The following is a 20,787-nucleotide window of genomic DNA, read 5'->3' as shown; positions in this document are numbered from 1 at the left end:
TATGTTGAATCTTCCTCGTTGCAAATTTATAGTCACAGAAATCGAACTGTCTCAGGCAGGTCAAGCCAGGTCTCCCACCTCTACCTAGGATGGGAAATAAGGTGGCGAGGAGAAGGGGGAAGTCAGCATGATGCACCTAAAGGAAGGTAACCTGCAGCTGCTGTTTTGTTTTGCCCAAGGCAGGTGATCTCAACTCCACCCATCTACCACTTCAAATTCTCCTTAGTGGTGAATCTCTTTACAAGATAGGCTAAACATCACTCGCCCGAATTTATTTAAAAACTAAACAAAGGTAGTTTAAAATATTTTATAAATATTAAAATAGGAGGCAGGGCAAAATCGGGTCCGATAGACTAATGAAAGAAAAACTCATTCTCTCGGCAGACGGGAAAACGAAAGAAATCTAATCACCCTATTAAAGCAGTTGTCCAGCGCAATTAGTAGTAGGGAAGAAGGAAAAAAAATACAGAAAACAAAAGGCGAATGGGAAGGATAAGGGAGTAGCAAGGGAAGAGAAAACAAAACGAAGTAGAGCTCAAAGATCAGGAAGAAAGGACTACAGGTGTAGATGTGAGGGAAGGAAGAGAAAGGTAGGAAGAGAGAACTGGAGAGGTGCCAGGGCCGGGGATTAGAGAGAGGTGGGATTTTTGGCGGAGGAGCCGGGCGACGGGGACAGTAGTGGGGGGCCAAGGGAGGACAGGGGAGCCGAGGCCAAGACCACCGAACCGCCAGGCCCCACGTCTTTCCTTACTGAGGTGGAGGTGACGGCGATGACTGGCGGGTCCATTGCGGCCTCCCCGCTCCCGAGGCCGAGGCCGGCGTCCGGTTGCCAGGAGGCGCCGCGGGCCCGCTGGTTCCGAGCGTGCGCGGGGACCGGCCAGGTCTGTCTCCGCCGGTCGCGGAACGGAGGTGGGCGCACGCTTTGAAGCCCCGCGCGAAGCCTCGCGCAGAGGAAAAAGTTCGACACGGTCGTGCAGGTGTGTGGGAAGAAAATCTAGAGGCCTCTGGAGTCGCCAGAGAGCCCTCAAGTAAGTACTTGCACCAAGGGATGCTTGTAAGGGCGGCTCGTTAAGCGCTTGAGCGTACCGGACTCTCCATCAGCCCTTTCCCAATCATCCCCAGGCAGGGAGACAGTATACTTGGTAGGCGTACTTAGCTTTAAAAAGGCAAAAATCAGCCTTAGTTTAGCTTCTAAGCTCCTCCAGGTGGAAATTCTGGGAGTGTCACTTCTCTTGCCGCTGACTTGGGAAGTGGAGTGAGCACGAAACCACGGACCACCCTTTCCTATCTGTATAGGCCTTTTTCACTTTCACTCTCTCTTGGCTATAGCTTCTCAACCAATAAACACTCATCTTTAAAAACAAACCCTCCCCTCAACCTTAATAATTTCATTTTATAGAGTACCTGCTATGTTCCAGATACTTCAAATACATTAATAGTAGGTATTAACCCCATTTTATGGATGAGGAAACAGAAGCTTCCTTGGACAGTTTAGTACAGTTGACTTAGCATCACACAGAAGTGGCACAGCCAGAGTTCAAATCTAGGTCTGACTCCAGCACTGCTCTGTCCACCACACCATGAGGTTTCTGCTTCCTTTCACAAACTTTCAAGTCATCTGAACTCAATTCTTTCATTGTCTCCCATACTTTCCTAAAACCATCTTAATCTGACATGTGCACACACCTTTCAATTAAAATTGCTCTTGCTAAACTAGCCAGTGATCCAATTGCCAAAACCAAGAGGGATTTTTCAGCTTTTATCAGACTTGACCTCCATTTGTCATTGCTGCATTGATTACTCCACTCCACTCCCTCATTCTTGAATCCCTCTCCTCCCTTGGACCAGGATTTAAACGCTGGCTGCATTTGCTGATTTATTGTGCTTCTTTGTCTATAAAGGTGATAATAAATTGGCACCTACCCACATGGTGATTATGAAAATTAACTTAGTGAAATGTTGGAACCATGTCAGGCACAATGCATTCAGTAAATACGGACTATCACTGTCTTTAGGACAAAAGGAAAATTTACAATACAATCTCATTTCCTCTCCCTCATTAGAACTCATGCTCTGATGTATACCTGCATATAAAGGCCAAACATACCATCTTCACGCTTCTGTTGTCTCCCCATATGCTAGCCCTTCTGCTTGAAATGCTATTTCCTTCTTTGATGGCCTGGCAAACCTCAAGGGTAAACTCCTCTGAGAAGTCCTCCTAGGCCTAACCCTTGTACCCCAAAGGACCCTGTGCTTATCTTTGTTGGAGGACTTAGACAAATCGTTTTTCCCCTAATTTTAAACATATCCAAAACATAGGTTTTTGTCTTCATTCTGAGCCCTTTGAAGACAGGAGGGATTAAAACATTTGTTGAATAAATGACCAGTTTTCCTCTTTACAAATAAAACCAGAGAATGGACTACAGCAATGCTTTTCAAAAATTAATGTGTACAAAACATCTAAAGATCTTGTTAAAATACAGGCTTTGATTCAGACTCTAGGGCACGAACAAAGATTTGCATTTCTAACAAGCTCTCAGGTGATTCTGTGGGCAACTTTTTGAGTAGCAGGCGACTAGAGGACTCCATTTCTCTTAAAATACTAGGATTCTAAGTTCATTTAACATAGCCTTAAAAAAATAGAAAACCACCACCACCACCAGGCACTGGGTTTGAAATTAAGGACTGAAATTATAAGGTCAAGAGGCAAATAAAAACTAGAGTTTTCACAAATGTAAGATATTAATCAAGTCCATCACTGTGCCTCATTTCATCTTATTTTGGCTGAGCCTGTAAAACTGGCTCAGCGGACTAGGGACTGGTACCCTAGAGACTAAAAGAATATGATGAAAGGTACAGAGAAGTCCAGAAACCCATACAAGGTGTGAAATAGAAGGGAACATCTAGGTAAGAAAATAGTTTGAGTATCTCAGAAATAGAAACAGCATGGGTCAATGATTTCAAGGACTTGACCAATAAAACAGATTTAAGCATGTAGGAAAAACAACATGTCCTCTTAAGAAAACATTGCCTTGTGCAGTATCAGAGAAAAGTTTAAGATTTATTTTCAGTTTATCATAACTGCAGCTTTAAAAAGGGGTAAGATATTTCTCTCCGAGAATACAAGCCTATATATACTAAGTAGAGGTCAACAGTGCCTCTGCTATGTTATCAGATCTTTAATAAAAATTCTAGGTAAAATACTTCACATCCTAGGATCATTTTTAACTGCAACGGTGATGGTTTTAGTTAGAATTATCTGAGAGCAAACATGCTACAGATAGTACTGAGGAAAGAATTATCAATTTCCATGATCTTGCTAGTATAAAACAGGTAATATGGTTAAGATTTGAATGTTTTAAAATTATAGTCCTGGGTTTGAAGATTATGTTGTAGGAAGTAGAACTGAGATTTGAACCCAGCTCAGTATGTGCTCAATATGACTAGTTAAATTATATAAAACTGCTCTATACTTCAATTTCCTATAAAATCAAAATAATGCCTACTTTGTGACTTTTGTGAAGATTACAAGAATATAAAGTCAATTAATATGACACACAAAAGTACCCCCAAAATGTGTTTCCCCTTTCACCTTGTTATCAGCAACTTAAATTTCAAACTGTTGGAACTGGAAAAACACCGAGATCAATTTTGCCCAATTCCCTCATTTTACAGGGTCATAACTGGTTTAACAGCACAGTAATATCAATTGAACACTTACTGCAAATGCCAAGGACTATGCTAAGTGCTTTACTTTCATTATTATAAAGCCAAGTTAGAAACCAGTTGGGTAAATGATACCCATTTTACAGCTAAGATAAATGAGACTTGGATAACATTTACCTCTTCAAGGTTATACACAGCAGTGATCTGAATAGCAGCAATAACTCCAAAGCCCATGTTTTAATAGTCTGGAGATTCCTGTGCCTCAACAGCCAGACACATGAATCTTCTCCCACCAAATACCCTTGTTTGGACTTCCTTTTGACTAAACTTACATCTAATGAAGGTCTTCCTATTTAACTGATTGCCTACCTAATACGTAATAATGTAATAACCTGTTAGGATTATCGATGTGTGTAACTTCCTTTGTCCTATCTAAAACATATTTCTCTTTTCCTTCACTAACCATCCAGTTTTCTGTTTTCAATAATAGTATTAAAACAAAGATGAGCAGTAACCTGCCAATCAAATTGCCTCCTGGAAAATGAAAAACCTTGTGGCTATAATAATCAGGTAATAATTCCACTGAATGTTTTAATCTTGGCTCTGGTTTGCTATGGGATCTTTCATTAAGTATTTAAAAAAACAAAAACCCTGATAACCACCTTTTGATTGGCTTAAATTACTGAGAAAGCAACGGTTTAGAAACAAGTAAAAACTAAAGCATGATTTAGTTACTGCCAATCACTCCTAAAAGATACCTTTTTTGTACAACATGTTGCAGATAAGCAGGCACAACTGAAAAGCCTCCTTTGCCTTACGCGATAAGAATTAAAAAGCACTTATGAGGAAAACAGGAAATAGAGGCAAAAACATGACCCTCACCTCTAGATTTGGACGGTTGTGGTTTTAACACATACATTTAAATAATCATTGCATGGCTGAAGTCAATTTGGACAAACTAAAGCCAAAGTTGAAAAACATATAAAAAGGGTAGGAAACACTGAACACCTACCTCAGGCCAGTTCCCATGCCAGGTACACTTAGAAAAGGTTTTTTAATCTTTTGCTTAAACGTTTTGAAGGAAGTATCATAATTTAAAAACTAAACACAATCTTGAATAGTCAAAAAAAATACTTATCTAAATTATACCAAGTAGAAACCACCTCCACATCTGACTCTCAAAATTATTCAACCTGAAGTTAATTAAATGACTCAGATTCAGAGCAACAGTTGGGTAAAATTGTAATTTTTTTATTGGAAAACAAATATACAACTTGGAATGGATTTGAGGCAAATTGTGCCATAAGCAGATTTTCTTTAAGTGGCTAAACAAAGTTTAAAAAGCAAGTAACAATAAAAGAAAATGTTTCTGGTACAGGACCAGCAGTACAAAAAAATAGTGTACGAGTACCTGGATAATACACCCGTTTTGCAATAGTGCAACTTTTAAGTACATATTGTTGACTGTCCATAGTCCACGCAGAGTTACAACTCCACACTTCAACAACAACATGCTGACAGTTCCTAAATAAAACTACTTAAAAAAAAGGCATAACCCAGATGTTCCCTCATTTGACCAACTCCATCTAAGTTTAGATGTGCAGAAGGGCTTAGATATATCCAGAGTAAGCCACATGCAACATATTACTTGATCAATTTTCTAAAATAAGGTTTCAAGACAATGACAGTAAGATAAGGGAAGAAAACATGGAGGAATGAAGTCCTAATTACTATACATGCATATTTTTTTGACAGTAAGGGGAAACCTTTTACAGATAAGTTACAAACAAAGAAAAGGCAAATAAACAATTTTGTACAAGAAATTTAACATGATTCTGTACAATGTCTTCACTTTGCTGTCATCATTTGTACAAACTCTGAAAAAGAAGTACACAAAAGTTGAGTCAGTGGCAAAAGACTGGCAAAACTAATCACATTTACTCAACCACTGAACAGTCTCCCTTTCCCTTTCTTTCCTCAAAATTATCATCAAGTACAGAGGAAGCCTGTTTACTGCCAAAGCTGGGATTTCATAAACCAAAATTATTTAGGATTAATAATGAATAAACAAAATTAATGCTTTAGATAAGCTATTATAAATATAAAGCAGCATTCTTGCTCTTAATTTAGTATCACATGATACTTTTTAATCAAAGCATAGCAAATTAGAGGGAAAAAGAATCCAATGAAGGAAAGAAAGTAGCCTTAATTTCATTTTGAAGATCTTAAGTTTGAAGCTTTTCAAATTGTTCCACAATCGTTATACAAAAATTGTTTTAGCGTAGTCTGGAGTACAGTACTTCTCAAACTTTAATGTGCATATGAAATCACCCAGGAATCTTATTAAAATGCAGATTCTAGGTTTAGAGGTAGGACCTAACAGTAAATAGTTCTAAAAAGTTCTCAGGTGACAGTGATGTTGCCTAGTCTGTAGACAACACTCTGAATAGCAGAAGGTTAGTAAATATAAATAACCCTTTAGCCTCTTCATCTTAGGGGGAAAAGTCACTAATTTTGACTTATCGGATACCTTAACAAGTAACTCTAACTTAAAGTCAAAGCACAGAATGAGATGGTGAGAGTGAAAGACTTACCTTCATAGTTTACTTGACCATCACCATCAATATCTGCTTCCCTGATCATTTCATCAACCTCTTCATCTGTTAACTTCTCTCCAAGGTTTGTCATCACATGGCGAAGCTCTGCTGCACTAATATAGCCATTGCCATCCTAGAAAAAAATTTAGTAAAATGTCTAAGTAAAATTATAAACTTAGAGTTGGAATGGAAGTTTACTAAGTTTACTAAACTTCACATTAGAGAGAGAAAAAAACTTTAGAAATCCATACAAACTAAAGAGAATCTACAAATAGTTGACCTATAAATTAAACATCACTGAGAGCCAAGCCGGATATCTTATATTGAAATCACGATTTCTTAGTTTCAAAGTCAAATGATGCCTCCCTTAGCACAAGATTAATGCAATACATGTTATTAGGAAATTTCAGTTTATAATGAATTCTTAAAAAGCTTTTACTTGATACTAAAGTATGTTGGTAAAGCATCAGAAAAACAAGTCTTCAAAGAGTAAGAGGTCCTGATATATTCATTTCATCCTCAAATTAAAATTAAACAAATCCAGTCCCTGAATACCTACCTTATCAAACACACGGAATGCTTCTCTAATTTCTTCTTCACTGTCTGTGTCTTTCATTTTTCTTGCCATCATTGTCAGAAATTCTGGGAAGTCGATTGTGCCGTTACCTGAAATGGTTCGTTTAGTTGAAACATTACAACAGAATTTAAATGCCACTTCCTCAAACCCCCCCTCCCCAAACTCCCAAACTAAAAGACTTACCATCAGCATCTACTTCATTAATCATGTCCTGTAACTCTGCTTCTGTGGGATTCTGCCCAAGAGACCTCATTACAGTTCCCAACTCCTTTGTTGTTATAGTTCCATCACCATCCTTGTCAAATAGTGAAAAAGCTTCTTTGAATTCTGTTTGAATGAGAGACCACAATCCAGATGTACAGGTTAACAATAAAAAAGTATCCTCTTAAATGAAATGTATTAATCAACTATTAAAACAAAGACATACATGGAGATGACAGCACCTGAAATGGGATTTTGATTCCTGACAGATTAGGTGGGAAACCTTGTGATATTTCAAACATGTTTATTAGCTAATCATACCAGTATATGCCCATTATTGATCTACCAGGGAGTTTTTTCATCTAAAATTTTAAAGGTAACTCTAATACCTAGACCAGATAAAAGTCAAATTATTCTAGATTGAAAGAGAAAAAGAATCAAAGCTCCAGATGACTTGACTGGCTTCTCTATTTTCTGTTGAAGCTGCTCTGTGGAACACAATTCCAAATTACAGACCTAACCTACACTCAAAATAGAAAAATAAGACTATTGGTACCAAATACGTATTTCTATAGAGCAACTATACTATATGTGTTATGTTTATAGTAAATCCTTAAAAGCTAAAATTAAGTATTTAATCACCTACTGAATTAAAAACAAAAACACTTTAAACTTCAGAACAACATGCAATAGGCTAGTTGCCTTTTCTGGAAGACAGAAGTGACTATCACCAAATAATCTATAATGATGTTAACAATGGGATGATCAAGATATGAAGGGCTAATTTTAGCTAAGTGCTGTATCACTGAGAACAAAGAATTTAGATCTTTCTTTAGAATATAAAATCTCAAGATTGTAACAGAGTGAAATATATTATTGCCTAAAATATTTAAGATCTTCTTGCAAAATTATGTTGCTTTTAATTCACCACTAGATTACACTGGCTTCCCCATTTATTTTACTGACAGAGGAACTAAAGCAGAGATTAAATTTGGTAGTGCAAGGTCATATAAATGAGCTAATAACAAAGCCAGTACTTTCCAAGTAAGGTACTTTTGCCTCCTCTTACAGTCCAAGGCTATTTATTCCCTGCCTGCCTATCTCTGCTCCATTCATATCCCTCCCAGTTTCAATTCCATCATAATCTCTTCTTTGAACTCAACTACTCTTCCACTGATTTTTCCATTAACATATAAATATATTCATGTCTCTTAGCCTAAAACTAAATTCAAACCTTAGGTACATTGTCTTTTAAATGCCTGCCCTTATCTCTCCCCAAATTTTGGAAGGCACCACTACTCACATCCACTTCTTCTCCATTAATCCACTATTAAAATTACTTCCAACTCATCAGCTGAAAATGCTAAGTTCACCAACAACGATCTAGTTGCCCAATCCAGCAAGTATGTTTCAGTATGTGAAGCCATATAGCACAGAAACTAAAAGCAGACTTTGGAACTCGACTGCCTGCATTAAAAAAATCCCCGTTCTACTAGTTACTAGTAATGGAACCTTGAGCAAGTCAAGTTACTAAACCTTTTCTGCCTCAGCTTCCTCATTTTTGTTAAATGGGGATAACTGTACCTACTTCCTACATTTGATAATTTAATATGTGTAAAAGCACTTAGAACTATGTCTGGCAAGTACTTAAACGTCAATAAAAAGATGATCTCATTTTCCTGCAGCATTTAAAACTACACCAAAAAACTGGAAAACTTCTCTTAGCTTTCACAACAGTACTTTAATTTAACTCCTTATAGTGCCAAAGGCTCTTGCTCCTATCTGTCTCTTACATGCACGTGACCCATTTTCTTATTTTTTTCTCTCGGCCATTTCATCTATGCCCACTTATAATGAAGACTTCATATCTTTAGTCTACTCATCTCTCTCATTAACATAAAACCTTTATTTCTGACTTCCTACAGGACATCTCCCCAGCTGACTTATGAAAATGAATTCTGTACTCCCCAGAAACCCTAGGAACGCAAGCAAAAGCCACTTTTAATTCTTTTCCCCTGAAATCTGTCAATAAGTCCTGTTGAATTCTATTTAAATACTGCCAGATTCTTTTTTCATCTCGACAACCAATATTTTGGTTCATGGCCCCCATCATCTTTTGCCTGGACTATTACAATAGCTTCCTAGCTTCCTAAATGGGTTCTTTATTTTAAACTACCCACACAACTACCTGTATTCTACTACCCTTTTGGATCACCACGTTACCTTCTTCTGCTTAAAGTCTTTATTTGCTTAGCTTTAGACCAGGTATCACTGACTAGTTGTAGTTTGCTACATTCAGTAGTAACAGTTCCATTCTGTTTAAATATTATTTGTTTCCATAGGAACTCACCTGATTATCAGAAGCTTAGTATCAAACTACTGATTGCTTTTAGGAAAATAGTATTATACTACTAACCTAGATCAACCCAATGACAAAAATACATCAGTAAGTCCTATAAATAGCACAATTTGATGAAGACATTTCCATTATATTCAGGTGTGTTATTTGTTTTAACAGGATGTATAAATATAAACCATTAGGGTTTAAACACATACCATCTATCACCTAACAACCTAGGCTACAAGAAAATTACTTAGAGAATTCTCTTTATTTATATTACATTCTCTGCTATAATACTTAGCTATAGGCAACGTTTAACACCACCATTATGTGCAAAAACTCCCAATGTGTAACTAGCTATAATCATTTTACCATATGATTTAACTTAAAACCACATTCTGGAAGATGCATGGTTTAAGTTTATATATGTGTGTTCCACGTATCAAGAAGTTTTAAAATCTAGTAACTTAAAATATTTGCTAGAATAAGTGAAAAGTAGAAAATAAAACGGTATCTATCTATGCTGTAACACTATTTACTTCATGAATACAAGAAAGGAACAAACGAAAATATTTTAAAGGTCAAGGTTTAACCAAATTTCTATTTGTATTTTTACCCTAAGGAGCCAGAAATACCCGCAAAAATAAGAATAAACTCAAAAGTACAATTTAAATTCACCTGCCTTTATAGCTCATCAGTTATACTTCAGAACTAGTATAATCTTCATGTATAGAAACATGTCATTTTTCATAGTAATTCCCAGGAATGACTTGACACATAAACCCAGGAGTCAAAACCTAAATAGACACTAAGAAAACAGCAGGTCCTGAATGTCCCAGAACAGCTATCTTCAACATAATTGACAGGACCTCCCAAAATCCATTCTGGTTATGCCTGAACTGAAACTTTCAGAAAAGTCACACTATTACACAAGTTTTATTTGCTCATTAAGCAACTCCAGGACCTTTTTCTAATTATTTATTACATAAATTTATAATTTTATTAAATTAGGTTATCATGAAACAATTATAACAAAAGAAAAATCAAATGCCTGTTTACCAACTTCCATTTATTTAGAAAATTCTAAACTTAATAATCCCTTAAAGGTCATGTATTAGACTTTTGTTAGCACTATGTAATTGTTGCTATAAACTGAGTAAGGTTAATATTTTTTATCAAATAAGTTTTATCCCTACACTGGACCTTGAAAGTTGAATGAAGGTTTAAGAATAAATTTAAAAAAAAGGAAAGAAAAATTCTTGTATGTTTTTCCTATTAGTCCTCTAAATGTCAAACACCAACAACTAACAACATCATGGCACAGTCATCAATAAAATTAACTTGTTAGTGATGTGACACCGTTCTAGATTGCTCTTAAAGACCAGGTAATGTAAACAATTCTAGTAACTTCACCTGAACAATAAGCACTGCTTTTTTCTAGACCAAAAGACAAAATTCTACTAATTTTTTATTTAAAAAGTTAGTAGAATTTCTAAACAAATCTGAAGTAGTAATGATTATCACATGAAGATAAAAATAGCTGAAAAAGTATCTTAGCCTAAAAAGTACCTTAGTATCTTATTCAATGTTGCATTACATACATGAAGCTTGTTGTTATTTTTTTGTAAAAACAAGTTGGTCTTAGACTCTAAGAAGTTACTGGTCAAGAACTACAACTTTACCACATAAGGAAACACGTCTGCCTTCACCTCAAAGGTGGACACTGAAACATACCAATTTAGAAGGAAGGGACTTTGGGAGGAGGCAGAATAATTCTTAGGATAGGGTAGGTGTGTTCTAGAACACCTTTTGTGTGGCACACTTCTTTGAAAATGAAATTTATCCATTCAAGAAATATTTATTCAGGGGCCAGCTCAGTCACGCAGGTTTGGATCCCAGGCGCGGACCAACACACCGCTTGTCAAGCCATGCTGTGGTGGCATCCCATATAAAGTAGAGGAAGATGGGCACGGATGTTAGCCCAGGGCCAATCTTTCTCAGCAAAATGAGAAGGATTGGCAACAGATGTTAGCTCAGGGCTAATTTTCCTCACAAAAAAATAAAAAGAAATATTCATTCAGTCCTTACTATGTGAGAGGCACTGAGGATACAAAAGGAAACAAAAAGGTCCCTGATCTCACAGTATTTTTATTTTAGTAGCATAAAAGCTTTGGCTCTTCTACCCTAAAGGTTCACTAAAACCTAGGGTCCAAGAAACAGCTTCAGAAGCCTAATAAAAGGGAAGGTAGGGAGAGAACCTAGAATAGACTTTTCTCCCACCCCCACTGGAAATTTAATTGTATGATGGAAGTCAATGAAAAAACAGAATTTATCTTAAAGACAAATGTTCCAAGGAACTACAAGTATTCTATATAAAAATATTATCAGTCATTGAAGATTGATCCTCTTGTATTTAATAGACAATTTTTTAAAAAGAGTTGTACATGTGTTTGGGAGGGCAGTAATGAGCATCAACTATGTGATAGGCACTTTTAAGTAATACATTTTCCACCCTAAAGTGAACATGCTGTGTGCTGTGTAGAAACAACTGCCCAAGTGAGAATACCCAGAAATGAAAGGGAGAGAGGAAGGCAGGGGTATTAGAGAAGGTAAGACTGGAAATATTTAGATAGCCCAAGTCAGTTCCTGAAGGAGACATTACATAAAAAACTATTTCAGCATAATTTACATTTCACTGATACATGTAAAATAGTATAAATGAACAAAGAAATTATTTCCAAAGCTCTGCTTGATTACTTCAATACACTTGATACATGCAATTTACCAACCCCAGAAAGCAAATCCCAGGTTTAAGTCAAATTCACACAATAAGAAGTAAAAATAAAACCTGCTTAAATTTGGTCCTTAATGCTAACAGATTTCTATTTACATAGTCCTATCAAATAATATTTGTGATGAATATCTGAGGCAACTAGTGATTTCTGGCTCCTCCAAATTTGTGTGTTTGGGGGAGGAGGCAGCTTACGTTAAATGGGCTATATAGTTGAGTTCCAACTAGGCTTTCTCAGTTTTCTCTAGCGTAAAAAAAAATGCTTTAGTGCTTTTGAGCACTTCAAACACCTTGCCTTGCAGAAAAACTGTGGCAGTTAAAACTGGCTGATGTTTGTGTTAATAAAAGTGTCTAACGAAAGTAAAGGAATAGAGTTTGAGAAGTATTTCAACACGGCAATTCATTTAAAAAAAAAAAAAAACCCAAAAAACCTTGAGCAAGCTTTCCCAACATTTTGATGTTAACCAGCCATCTCAAAGTATTAGAATAAAATGAAAATTACTAATGTTTAATGGTATGGCATAAAGACACATGACATGAGGTTTTATGTTAACAATTTCACGTATTTCCATAGCAAACCAAAGGAGATAAGATTTAAGAAGCTCATTTCAAAGGCTGTCACTGCTTTTTAAGACAAAATTCAAATTGCTCCATCTGTAAAACAGAATGCTAACTTTTTAATCTAAGTTTTTCACTAGAGAAATGGTTATTCCCTGATCGACTATATATGCAATTCTCAGGTTAAAATATTAGGTATTTTAAACCGGGGTAAATTCAACATTCATTTTCTGATTCTACATTTCAAGTTACCTATTAATTACTACTTGGCCCTCTTTTCTTGTGGAGGCTGATTTGGAGATGCAGTGTTAAAAACTGCCCAGAATTCATGTTTTAGAGTAAGATAATCCTCAAGGAAAAAAAACCAAGGCCACCACCACGAGGCTCCAAAGTATACCCACAAAGCCTAAAACCATGTCTTTAATTAGTCAGCTCCACACATCTTTCACAGGCAAGTTTACCTTCTCACTTGCCAAAGCAGGTTCAATTACTATATTATATTACACCCATTTGTTATCATCTACTACGTAGATCAAAAAGTCAATTCTTTATACAAGTATCTTATTTTGAGGTTGGCTATTCAAATTTATAATAAAATCCAATGGGTACAATCTAGCAAAGTATTTCTCACCTGCAATCTGCTCTTCAGTCAGTTGGTCAGCCTACAAAGAGATCAAAGAGAAAGGTAAGTGACTTGAGAGTATGCAGATTAGCAGTTATAGAAACAAGTTTAAAAACTTTCAAGGTTTACCGTGTACCATCAACTTTATTTAGTTCAACATTCCTTAGTATCATCAACAAACACAGGTGGGTAGAAAACACACACACCTGGTTTGTCTTCAAAGCTAAGCTATCTTGTTTTTTTGTGAGGAAGATCAGCCCTGAGCTAACATCTCTTGCCAATCCTCCTCCTTTTTGTCCCCAAAGCCCCAGTAGATAGTTGTACGTCACAGTTACACATCCTTCTAGTTGCTGTATGTGGGATGCCGCCTCAGCATGGCCGGACAAGTGGTGCGACGGTGCGCGCCCGTGAGCCGAACCCGGGCCGCCACCAGCAGAGCGCATGCTCTTAACCACTAAGCTGCGGGGCTGGCTCCAAAGCTAAGCTATCTTGACTCCAAGTTTAAGATATAAAAATATTTCAGAATATTTTACAAGTCTATATTTTTCAAAAATTGGAAAAAAAAAAAAGCAAATCTAGCATACTAGAAAGTTTAATTGGAGTAGCTGTTCTTCTAAAGCAAGGATACAATCCAACAGAAACATTGTTTCCTTTTTCAAAGTTAGGATACCTTAAACTTAAGCTCACCTCCTCTGGTAGATACAAACCATTATTGCCAGACATCTCCACTGAACCAAAAATAATGTCCAAGAACTACATTCAAATACCCCTATAAAATGGTTAAAGACATCATTTGGACATGAAAGTGATTTTCCAAACCTCAAAAAAACAAAAATTACTAAACAAAACTCTCATCTATTAAAAAGATAAAAATCCACACTGTCCTGTTTGGCAGGGCAACACAAAAGCTTCCAGTATTTACTCCTCCTTACCTGTCAGCCAACTGCAGAGAATCCAGGATTCTGAACATTTGAACTACATTATTTACCAAATGGTAACTCCCAGCCACCCATTTTCTCTTGACTTTTGAAATCCCAAAGTGAACCTATGGTTTGTGATTTTTTTAGCACACGGAGAAGAGTTACCTGTTTTTGCTTTAAAAAAAACATTCAGGCATTTGCTAAAACTCATTACATATGCTGTTCTTACTCAATCTTCACAATAACCTATAATAATATTATCCCCTATATTATAGATAGGGAAAAAGAAGCTCGAGGTTAAATTTCAGGGTGTGGGAGTACAAAATCAGTAACTAGTAGAGTCAGGATTAAACACTAAGGTGTTAGATACGGCCAATGCCTGTAAGACCTAAATTCAGAGCACTATAACATAGATAGATATTGGCAAAATATCAAGGCTCCTTGTTCTTCACGTGGACTTCATCTATGGACACTTCTCTGCTTATTAGTACATATACCCATGAAGCAACTGCTTATGTGGTACTGAGAGGCACTGACAACAAACAGCCTCCTATCGAATATTCCTACCTACATGAAGTCAAGTGTACCATGATTAATCCATTCATTTATTGGTATTAAAAGAAGAATAGGGGCCGGCCCGGTGGCGCAAGCGGTTAAGGGCGCGCGCTCCGCTGCGGCGGCCCGGGGTTCGCTGGTTCGGATCCCGGGCGCGCACCGACGCACTGCTTGGCAAGCCATGCTGTGGCGGCGTCCCATATAAAGTGGAGGAAGATGGGCACAGATGTTAGCCCAGGGCTGTCTTCCTCAGCAAAAAAAGAGGAGGATTGGCGGATGTTAGCACAGGGCTGATCTCCTCACAAAAAAAAAAAAAAAAGAAGAATAAATGCTGCCTGGTTTCATTTTTTTTAAATGAACACATCCCTGGAAAGGATAACACCTTAATGTAGAATAGCATCACATTTTCTGTAGGGAACAGCATGAGAAAATATGAGAAGGAACCCAGAAAGCAGAAGTTTCTTGCCCTGCTCAACAATTTTGATTTGACCTCAATGGAAACTCAACTCGTTTCTATTAAAAAAAAAAAAGTCAAAGGCCTGGTAACTTAAAACTGAAGAGCCAATAATTAAGTTCAAATGCACAAGTTTATAAAATAAAAAATTATCTACTTTTATCCTTACAAATCCCAATCCTCCACCAAGTATCTAGTATAAAATCAGTCATAGACTGTTTTCCCTAGGAGTAAGATTTAAAACCCACTAAGTCCAAAAAGAGTTGATGTTTACTTTGTTAGAGGCTATGAGGATTTACTTCTAGTCTGATTCCATTTTGCCAGACTTCTATCATTTCTGAAGGAAGGCAACAAGGCATAGTGGAGAAAAAAGCATGGTGTTTTGAGTCATCGCTGGGCTAGTATCCTGGCTCTGCCACTTAAAAGCTGTATAGCCTCAGACATGTTACTCAACCTCTCAGTCAACCTTATCTGTAACACAAAAATATTAATACCTATCCCTGCAGGATTATTGTGCAGAGTAAGTGAGAAGCCATGTAAATGGCTAGCCCAAAGAGTTCAGTGATAATTATTTTATATAAAGTAACTAATCATAGAACCTACAACATTAAATATCAACCTGACTAGTTCAACTTCCACACAGAAGGTAGACATGCATGGCATTATCAAGCCCTTTATAGCAAATCTACCATGTTCCACGTTAACTTTGTTCAAGCTGAGAAAATACATTTCCACAAACTGAAATCACAAGGTGCAGCCCGAGGTCAGATGTGGCAGGTGAAATCAGTTTAGGACCAAAAAATGTTAACCTAAATGTGTGGAAGACACTGCAGCATGTGTGAAAGCTAAAACAATGACTGCTATGTGCAGGAAGGGAGACAGTGGGGTTTGTTCTCTCAACATGGTGAGGGGGGAGATTTTGGAAAGGCTCACTCATAAGAAAGCTGAGAAGGTCTTAGGAAGAAACAAGAATGTCAGCTATAAAGGAAAACTTTAAAATTGTCTAATTTTGCTTGGAAAGTCAAGATTTAATGGGCCCACACCATCGTGTTCAGCTCCCTACCTCCAGGCAATCATAGAAAAGATCACAAATAAGCTTCAAGGAATGAACTAAGCACACAAGAGACTAAGTTACTCACATAGCCTTGATTTTGCTTGGAATGTTTCAAGAAACTCAGAAGTTTTTTGTATTTACTATTAATCCAGAGTTCAAGATTTTAAATTTAAAATAACCGTTAGTAGCAACATTCAGATTAAAACCTACTAAAAGAGAGAACACAAGACTCCCTAGCACTCTAATTTGTAAGCCTCTTCCAACTACATACAAAGAAATTTGGTTCTTATTTCTGTCTATGGAGAGTGCCATTTTCTTAGTAGAAGAACTAGAAGAATTATACTTTTGGGAAAACTCAAGCTCATTAACATGTGTGTTTACCTCAGTAAAGTGAAGAATAATTCACTAGAGAGATGACTAGTTCTTACTCCTTTACTTCTACAACAACTGATACAATTCTTTCTACTGCTCTTGTCACTCCAGAGAAAGCTTCAAGCATTAGTATACTCGCAGGTTCCACCCCAAACCTAGTGAACTAGAATCTGCATTTTGGAGAACCACCGGTGATTTGTAAACACTGAGAAACACTAATCTAGACTACATGTGTGACCTCAAGTGAATGCATTATGTACCTATTAAACATTTCCTAAAGGGCATTGAAAAGTAGGTATGGATAGTCTTGGAGCTTATCTAGTGAAAGGCGGCATAAAAATAATTCCAAGTTCTTAGCTGAATAAATGTATGAGTCCATACGCTTGAAATGGAACACAAACTTCTATCCTTCATTCATTTCTGTTTATTCCAAATGCTACTTAGATACAACAAAGGCTTCATAAGTAAAATTTTTTCTACAATTTCAGAAGTCAGAGTATTTGTTTTACCTACATCAAAAGCAGTCTCTGAATTATTTCAGTAGTTAAAAGATACCTTAGTTCTGATAAACCAGCATTTACTATGTAGCATCTTGGGAGGAAAAAAGAGACCACTAGAACAAATTACTTCATAAAAATTATGACCTTTACTAAAGGCCTAATTTGATCATTGTAACCGAATCTATAACTTTCTATATTTTAATAGAGCCATAGTGAATTTCCTCAGTCTAACAGAAACACATCTCCTTGAAGTTTGATGAAATAATGTTTTATTTAGACTCAAGTGACAAAATTTTCTACCTCTTCACATCTTTTACTTATCTAATCACTCTGGCCTCAAGTCTTCTTAAAGCAATCCCCCTTTCAATGAGCATATATCGACTACACGTAAACCCAAGAGCTATGCGAGCAATCTTACTCCCCTTCCACATCAAATAATCTTTATTCTTTAACTTTACAAAGTCCTAATTTTAAATTTCCAGGTCTTATAATTATGAAGTTACCTGAGGACAATTTCCAAATTAATTTATTAGTTAACGATGATTGTCAATTTAACAAACTAACCGAAAACCCCCAAAGCATCAATGATGTAACCAGTAACTACAACAGCTTATCACTGGCAAAGGACTATGAAAGCGTAGATAGAAACTGCATGCATCACCAAGAAAATCTATTGGGGTTCTTGATTCAATTATCAGACTGATTAGGAAAAACCTTAACCTTCATGTAAATACATTTTTAAAATTTACTCCACAATTTAGAATGTTGATTACACGCCTATAACGTACACCCTGTTTCACCTAAAAGTAAATTCAACTAGTCTATTTAAATTCTGAATAAAATAAGTTAAAATATCAAGATAGAACGAGTGCATCAAACTTAAATGAACCTAGTTTCATGCAAGGTGAACTCATCTCCCCACACCCAGCCGTGCCGGAGGTTTCAGCTGGCAAGGACTCCCAACTCCTGTTTAAGATGTCACCTTGCCTCCTGGACACACCCATCGCCGTAACCACTTGGCAGAAGGAACCACAAAATGAGTACTGTGAATTACCGCCCTCATTTTTTTTTTTTTCATTAAAGAACAGGAGTTCTGGTCTCAAGTGACAAGAAAATACTTTTAAAATTCTCTGCCCCTCAAAACACTCTTCTATCACTACAGCATTTGACAGCCATTACTGTACAAATAAGCTGAACTACCCGTTAGATGATCTGGCAGTTTCTCTACGGAAACACGAGTCATTTCCAAGGGGGTTGGAGTGGGGGCAATGCTGTGTGCGGCGGTGGTTCTTTAACACTGAGGGTGCATGCGAGTACTCAGGAACAGGATACAGGCAGTGGCCCTTTTCAAAGGCACCCTTCCAATTGTCACACGAGGACAAGACCGGCTTTCACAACAGGCCGGCAGCCACCCCGGAGCTCGCTTTCGGTGGGTGAACAGAGAACGCCTTTCAGACCCCGGCCAGAGCCCGACGGCTCTCTCTACCCAGACGCGAGTCGCGAGGATGCGCCTGACTTCAGGTATAAAGCTCATTGCTTCCAACGACAGAGCCACTTAAAAAATCTTTTTTTCTTTCCAATATCCAGCCTGGGTGGTGGAAGAAGGCCCCAGGGCCCCGATGGAGTCGAAAGACCAGGACGCACCGCGCTTCCTCCCCGCCACCAGAGGGGGGTGGCAACCGTCGGCCACCCACCCCCACCCACCCCCCACTGGCCGACCCCGCAGCGCCGCGGGCCGCCGAGCCCTCCGCAGCCCTGCAGGTGCCAGCGCAGCAGCTGGGGCGCGAGCCGAGCCGAGCGGGCGGCGGCCCCGGCCCCGCCGCCCCGCCCCCGGCCGCTCCCCGCGCCGCGCGGCTCGGCCCACACAGCGCGCACGCCCGCGCGCCCCCGGCCCCCCCACCAGCCCGCGGGGGATGCGGGCTAACGGCGACGCCGGCGCTCGCCAGGGCCTCGCGCGCCCACCCGCCCCTCGGCGCATGGCGGCCGCCCGCGGACAAAGGCGCTTCCTGGCGCCCGCGCTAACCGTCCGTTGGGCTTTTGAATCCGGCCCCGGCGCTGACCTTCCCAGACGCCCGAGCCCGGGCTTCTGCACTCCCGCTCCCCCGCCCTTCCACCCTCTCGCCTGCCCCATGTGCGGGGCTGCGCCCCACCCCGGAACCAGCCCCATCCCGCCGAGCCCTGAGGAGCTTCGCAGTGCGCCCGGCCCCCAGTACACCGGGGGACACCTCCCTGAGGAGAATGGGGGTGGGGGAGCACCTGCGACACAACCTCCGCGGGCGTCCCCAGCCTCTTTCGCGCCAGCGCTCTGGCGAAGACCACTCCCCGAAGGTGTAGGGGAGGTGAGTTCCCTTTCTTTAGTCAGTTCGCTTCAGCCTCTTCCCCCGACAGGCCAAGCGCCGGCAGCTTAGCGACGCACTCACCATGCTGCAAGCGCTACCGGTCTCCAAGGCGCGACCACACAACCACTCTGCTCGCTCGCTCCACTCGGACTAATTCTCCTCCTCCTTCCCCAGCGCCTCATAAACACCTCCCTCCGCCAGATCCCTCCGCCGCACTCCAAATAACGGAACATCACAAACGAGTCCCGGCCAACCCCCACCTTTCAAACTCTTCTCGAGACCCCTATAGCCACAGTTATTTGGTCGACAATGCAAGAGATAAAGGGAAAATGGGCGAACGGATGACGTAAGTGGGTTTCACCCCCGCAGTGAGCCGTTGAAAGGCCGGTGGAGTCGCGCCTGAGAGGCGCTACTTTGCGGCGCGGAGGAGCATTGTGGTGGCGATGCGAACTCCGATGATCGTTGAGCCGGCGTCTGATTGGCTGGTTCGTACCTGCAATGCGTCACTCGGTATCGCGGCTGCCGGGACTCGGTGCGGCTTCTGCCGTTGCTGCTTTGGCCGCGCTGTCCTGGCAACTGCGCCAGGCGGCAGAGTCGCTTCCCTTGCGCTTCGCTGGAGAACCTTCGTCCTGCACCCATGCTTCTCCTGCCACGCTCACACACACGCTTTCCCGCCCCTTGTAGACGTCGACGAAAACACCTTAGGCCGATAAAGAATGAAGCTGGAAGGCTCCAGTAAACCCATACCCCGCGCTCAGCTTCTCAGCCTCGTATTTCTTCTTCTTGGAGGCCACACATTTCCCATATCACTCCTTCACAAAACCCATGAAAATCTGGGTATGGGCAAACGCAGAAGCTGAGCTGACAGAGTAATCTGAAAGGGTCTTCCGTTTATACTTCCCCTTCACATTCGTTGCCAAGGGTCATGGTACCGGAGAGAAAAAGTCACTCAAAAACCACAATATCTGAGGTTCTGTGGGATTACTCACTCCCAATAACCCCTTGATATTGTGGAATAATAGGGTTCCCGCCTGGAGTCAGACCTGGGTGTGAGTCTTGGTTGAGTTACTTTGTTAGAGGTATGACCTTTGATGAGTCATTTAATCTTTAGTCTGGTATATAAAATGGAGGTAATAATACCTATCTCAAAAGATGATTGTGAGAATTAGAATTATGTAAAGATTAGAGTTACTGTAAAATGTTAAAGTACCTATCACAGGATAGGCACCCAACAAGTGGT

At 39.4% G+C, this 20,787-nt stretch overlaps 2 protein-coding genes across 3 annotated transcripts in view; both read right to left on the bottom strand.

The window, feature by feature from the left end:
- The window catches only part of STPG4 (sperm-tail PG-rich repeat containing 4), a 40,808-nt gene extending 40,021 nt beyond the window's left edge, over positions 1 to 787 (bottom strand). The window contains exon 1 of the mRNA XM_087436418.1: positions 707 to 787. Within this exon, the coding sequence (XP_087292544.1) occupies positions 707 to 787 (81 nt within the window). The remainder of the gene's footprint in view (positions 1 to 706) is intronic.
- A 4,109-nt stretch (positions 788 to 4,896) lies between these two features.
- CALM2 (calmodulin 2) lies at positions 4,897 to 19,739 on the bottom strand. 2 transcript variants are annotated; one of them, XM_004436675.3, is made up of 6 exons: positions 19,629 to 19,739; positions 13,363 to 13,393; positions 7,024 to 7,167; positions 6,823 to 6,929; positions 6,261 to 6,396; positions 4,897 to 5,543 (listed from the first exon to the last, which is right to left on the bottom strand). In XM_004436675.3, the coding sequence occupies exons 1-6, from the start codon at positions 19,629 to 19,631 to the stop codon at positions 5,515 to 5,517; spliced, it is 450 nt and encodes a 149-aa protein (XP_004436732.1). In that variant the 5' UTR covers positions 19,632 to 19,739; the 3' UTR covers positions 4,897 to 5,514. The 2 variants fall into 2 exon arrangements, with proteins under 2 accessions (XP_004436732.1, XP_087292935.1); XM_087436809.1 differs by lacking the exon at positions 19,629 to 19,739.
- Positions 19,740 to 20,787: the final 1,048 nt, after the last annotated feature.

Source organism: Ceratotherium simum, chromosome 11 (assembly GCF_057802395.1).
Source record: "Ceratotherium simum simum isolate JZ-2026a chromosome 11, ASM5780239v1, whole genome shotgun sequence".
NCBI classification, from domain to species: Eukaryota; Metazoa; Chordata; class Mammalia; order Perissodactyla; family Rhinocerotidae; genus Ceratotherium; species Ceratotherium simum.
This window is presented reverse-complemented; position numbering and strand designations above follow the sequence as displayed.

Excerpts from the sequence above, each read along its gene's own strand:
- CALM2 (XM_004436675.3), bottom strand. Across the intron at positions 6,930-7,023 it reads TAATGAAGTAGATGCTGATG|GTAACGGCACAATCGACTTC; the intron begins GTAAGTCTTTTA and ends GAACCATTTCAG. Across the intron at positions 5,544-6,260 it reads TGGTCAAGTAAACTATGAAG|AGTTTGTACAAATGATGACA; the intron begins GTAAGTCTTTCA and ends CTTCTTTTTCAG.